The sequence below is a fragment of the Anopheles merus genome, chromosome 2L (genome assembly GCF_017562075.2).
Source record: "Anopheles merus strain MAF chromosome 2L, AmerM5.1, whole genome shotgun sequence".
Lineage (NCBI taxonomy): Eukaryota > Metazoa > Arthropoda > Insecta > Diptera > Culicidae > Anopheles > Anopheles merus.
Genome location: NC_054083.1, coordinates 14,028,077 through 14,033,001, shown reverse-complemented (window position 1 = coordinate 14,033,001; position 4,925 = coordinate 14,028,077). Strand labels below are relative to the sequence as shown.

The 4,925-nt window shown below is 42.8% G+C and overlaps 1 protein-coding gene across 1 annotated transcript; it reads left to right on the top strand.

Moving 5' to 3' along the window:
• Positions 1–1,689: 1,689 nt before the first annotated feature.
• Positions 1,690–4,266, top strand: LOC121593868 (transmembrane 7 superfamily member 3-like). Its single transcript, XM_041916616.1, has 3 exons — positions 1,690–1,897; positions 2,021–3,121; positions 3,197–4,266. The coding sequence occupies exons 1-3, from the start codon at positions 1,747–1,749 to the stop codon at positions 3,766–3,768; spliced, it is 1,824 nt and encodes a 607-aa protein (XP_041772550.1). The 5' UTR covers positions 1,690–1,746; the 3' UTR covers positions 3,769–4,266.
• The last annotated feature ends 659 nt before the right edge of the window (positions 4,267–4,925 follow it).

Genomic DNA, 4,925 nt, shown 5'->3' with positions numbered 1-4,925 from the left:
TTTATGTTTAGCGATGGACGTTGCTATGGAGTGAAAGAGAGTTTTGTTCAGCATGTTACATTCAATTCCTATTAGAATATTTGAAGAATTAGAATCCAATTAGAATATTACATGACTATACAATCCAAAGATCTCATTTATCATACGTAACCGGGTTATAAGTAAATGACGGTATGCATATTGTACCAGTGTGTGTCGATTGGATGTTTCATTTTACTCTCAGTGTTCAATTGAAAGTAAAAAGGACTTCTTTAACCCAGTTGAACATGTTAAACATTTCGTTTTTCCAGCAGGACCGTTGCAAACGGTAGTGGCTTGTGGTCACGGAATGGCAAACAATGAAAAAGGTTATCAATGTTTCTGAATACAGAGTAGACTGCAATTACTTCTCCTTTATTCTCCAGAAGTGATTGACCGCAAGAAATTTAACCAACATAACCTTCCTAATAGTAAATTCGTCCACTTTTGCGCGTTAACTATTAGCCGTTTGTTTGTAAACACTTTTTCATGAAACTGTCAAAAACGAGCTGAAAATGGCAACCTAGCAACGGGCTTTGCATCGACCTGTTCTCCTTAATAGATCTTGGCTCTACCTTTCAGAAATCCAATCGTAGCGGCACACGATTTGATCGTAGTGGCACACGATTCGTCCGTAGTGGAACGCGATTCAACCATGGTTGCACGCATTTGATCGTAGTGGCATGCGATTCGGTTAGCGATTCGATGCAAACGGCACGACATTCGAACGTATATGGAAACAGGTGTATTTTATAGCTAAATATGCCATCTGTGAACGCGACTACCCAAATTTATCTTAAACTCATAATACATAATTTTAGATGAATTTGGATAGCTAGCGTTCACATATGGCATATTCTGCTAGAAAATATCTGGTAAACACAAATTTTCTTTAAGATAGGGGAAGTCTTTTGGGCCGGTCTGGTGGTACAGTCGTCAACTTGTACGACTTAACAACATGCCCGTCATGGGGTCAAGCCCCGAATAGACCGTGCCCCCATACGTAGGACTGACTATCCTGCTATGGTAACAATAAGTCACTGAAAGCCAAAGCACACTTCACTAGAGTGGGTACAAGGCAGGCCTTGACCGACAACGATTGTTGAGCCAAAAAGAAGAAGAAGAAGGGGAAGTCTAGCAGCCTGTGGCAAATCTTTTTCGAGCAATTCAAGCTATTCATCGCTAGATGGATAACAAAAATATTTGCTTGCAATCTTTTGACAGGCCAAGATTAATGCCGTGTTTTTTGTGTATAAACATTAGTTTTCGATTGCTTTCAAGTTCTAAATGTTCTAATGATTCTGTATTGTGCATTTCTTACAACAAAAACCTGTGTTTACGAATTATTTTGTTGTTTTACGATAGTTGTATCCTGCTAAGATTCGTGATATGCAAACGTAAAAATATTGGCGAATTATTTTGATATTTGCTTTTGGTGGAATGGGAAAGATTCGCGAAGAAAGATATGGCCTGTATGAACGTACCTATTGAAAACCAGTATGACATCGTCGTTCTTCGTTTATTTACACGATAAAAATCAACGAAAGTTGCAAAAATAATTACTACTCGAAACCTACGCAATGTTTAGCGGGAGATTTCGAACAGAAAATACTACTCGAAACCATCGCAATGTTGAACGGGTACAGCGATTTGTTTGATTTGGCAACACTGCTGTCATTAATTATCACAACAAATCTATTTTATTTGCACAGGCAAGCACCGACAACAATGTACCGTTCAGGCAATGTTCGCCTTGCCAATACAATATATAAATGTTTTTGTACGTATTTCATGTTTTACGTAACTATTTCTGCTTCCCAAAATGTGACCAGTGATACCTCCACTTCTGTCGAACCACAGCAGCCAAGCCTGGCGTCTGGTAAGTTTTGATATTTACTGTTGCTTGGTGCTAGCAAATGCATTTCACTGTGTGTTATCATTCCAAATATGTTATCACTGTTCTCTCCTTCCTGCTGTACGTGGTGATGTTTGGCGATAACAGTGCGAGAGGTCGTCGAGTTGACCGTCCCGGTTGCCTTGAGACCGAACGATATCAACGATTATCGCGAGATCGTCCTGCAGCCGTACTCGAATACGCGCATCCACCTGAGCAACTATTCAAAAAATGCTGGCGATCTGGTTGGCTACGCACTGGTGCAGCTGCACGCCTTCGAGTACAATGTTACGCTCAGCTACAACAGCTCCATCGTGGATGGGGGCCATCTTTCGGGCCAGAATGTTGGCTTGCTGATGTACGGGGATGGTGATCTGTACGCGTTCAATTTGAATACTCATCAACCAGTGTGGGTTTCGTTGGTGCTCATGCTGTACAACAGATCGGCCCCGGTACCGGGTGGATGCAATCTCGAATTTCCGGTCGAAATCTCACCCGTCCTCAATCTAACCCTCACGCCGGAAGTCATCATTGTGGACACGCCGGCTGCGGCAGTCGCCAAACCTTTCCAGGGCACTCCGAATGCGTGCGGGAAGGCACGGTTGGAATATGAGTCCTACTACTACATCATGCCTACGCACGATTTCTCCCAACGGGCCTATTTCGCTGCAATTAATAAGCTGATTAGCTATGCCAACGCCAAAGTGCAGGGACGACAGAATGCTTTGCACGCACCGCTGTTGCTGAATCGACACACCTACGGCAGATTGACTGGTCGCGGGATGGTGTTCGTAACCGCTGTGATCGATCCCGTGCACCGAGGATTTGCTCTTTACGTTCCAACCCACACGTACTCGTGTAAGCCATTCATAGAACCGGCGGGATGCTACGGTTTGAACATTCCCTATCGTGTACTCGCCATCATACTGACGATTATTGCCGTACTAGAAGTTATCATGGGATATTTACCGCTCGTGGTCAAATGTTCTGCCTCGCTAGGTTTCCTGGCTGTTGTGGGTACGGTGGAGGCGTTGAATATGCTTGACAAGCCGCTGGCACACGAATGGCTTATAACATGTTTGGTCGGCGGGGCAATTGTAGGAGCCGTGGTAGGGTTGCTTCTCGGACTGTACGCTCCCGTGGCCGGCAAAATATTCTGCTCAATGCTAACTGGCTACATGCTCTGCTTAATCCTGTTCGGTATGATAAGTAAGTATTCCAGGGCTGGCGATAAAATGTGTTCTTTACAAACAAATATTTACGTTTTTGTATTTCGTGTTTCAGATGGAAATTTCTACACATTGCGTAATGTTTCGTGGTACATCGCATTGGGAGGTGTATTAATCGGTGCCGTACTTAACATTACCTTGCCGATCATACTGATCACCCGCTCGGTCATCTTTGGTACGGTCTTTATTTTCTATGGCGTTAATACAATCGTTGGTGCCCGTTTGGACTACCCGCTGCGGCACTTTATCCGCCGACTGTACGTGGAAAACTATGAACGTGTTCACTCGGATCCAGCACTGGATGAGAACGATTTTGTTGCACTGGCGGCCTTCGCTATCATCATGCTGGTGGCACTGTTTCTACGCTCCCGTTATCAATCGGACGAGGTGCAGGGTGATTATTCGCGCTTTGATATTCCCTGCCAGCGGGGCCCAGCGAACGGCGACGACGAGGATCGCATAGAAAGGAGTACGGTAATAGCGGCAGACGATACGGCGGCATATCAGCGTTTCGTAAACGAACAGCCCATCATCACACGATGGACCAATGGGGACGATGATGTGTTTGAATCTCCCGAAAGTAATTCACGATTTTATCGGCTGCTCAAACGGAACGCTAGAAGATAAAAAAAACACAATTATTATACATTACCGAAAGGTAGCATCATCCGGTAGCTTTACAGACATTACAACCTACAGAACATTACAGGCGGGTAAGAATAGCGTCTACAACTGATCTGAATCTAGAAACTTGCGCTGATGGAAGTAAGTTCAATAGGTCTATGCAATTAAATGGTTTGCGTGTTTTTTGCAGAGCAAATGTAAAGCAAGTAGTTCAAAAACTGCAACATTGAATCTTATAGGTATAAGCAAAAACTACCAAAACGTAAATAACGTGTCTTATTTATGCTATACTTTGTACGTCGTGTAGAGTGTATCATTGATTGGCAATGCAAAATGAAAATTGGCATAAAATGTGATACACGAAACCGTCTTTATGGCCATTCCAAAAAATGAATGTATTTTTTCACGACAATAATATAGAACTAAGGATTCTAACTGAAGTATGGCCAATATACGACTTGATATAGTGTGATAAAAATATCCGATGTTTTTTTTTGTAGAAAAAATATAGAAAATGTTGTTATAGCTGCTTTAAATGCAATTGACCACAAATGCAGGTGGCGAGATTTCCTAGATTTGTTTTTCTCCACAATTACATGGTTGGTTGTCGGTTGTTCCTATCAGCGGGTTTATTTGCTACTTGTTGTCCCGAGTTCGCAATAGGCTTTTATATGAGCTGTAGTGTCTACAATCAATTGAGCTAAAATTCCTACGCTATTTCTTATGCTAATTCCCTTGTCGTTTCCTACACTATTCCCTATGCAGCACATGTACTGCTGGGTATGTGTTTATGGAACAGTGGAATCAGCTAGTCGATGGAAACAGGAACTATATCGATTCCAGACCCGAATAATGTCTCAAGTATCGTTACGAATCCAGAACAGATCAAGGTATAGTTCCAGGAACAGAAGAAAATTGGAGCTGTCGGGATTGGTATCGGTTTAAGATCATTTCCTGAATCGGTGTCGGTTCGTGATTGGTTCTAGGATCTGTTTGGGTTCAGTATCGGTTCTTGGACCGGTATGGTTTCAGTATCACTTCTAGACCGGCATGAACCTATAACCTAAGTGATTCCTGGACTGCTATGAATTCAGTATTGCTTCCTGTACATGTATGGGTTTGGTATTAGGACCAGGACTGGTATGAGCTCAGTATCTATT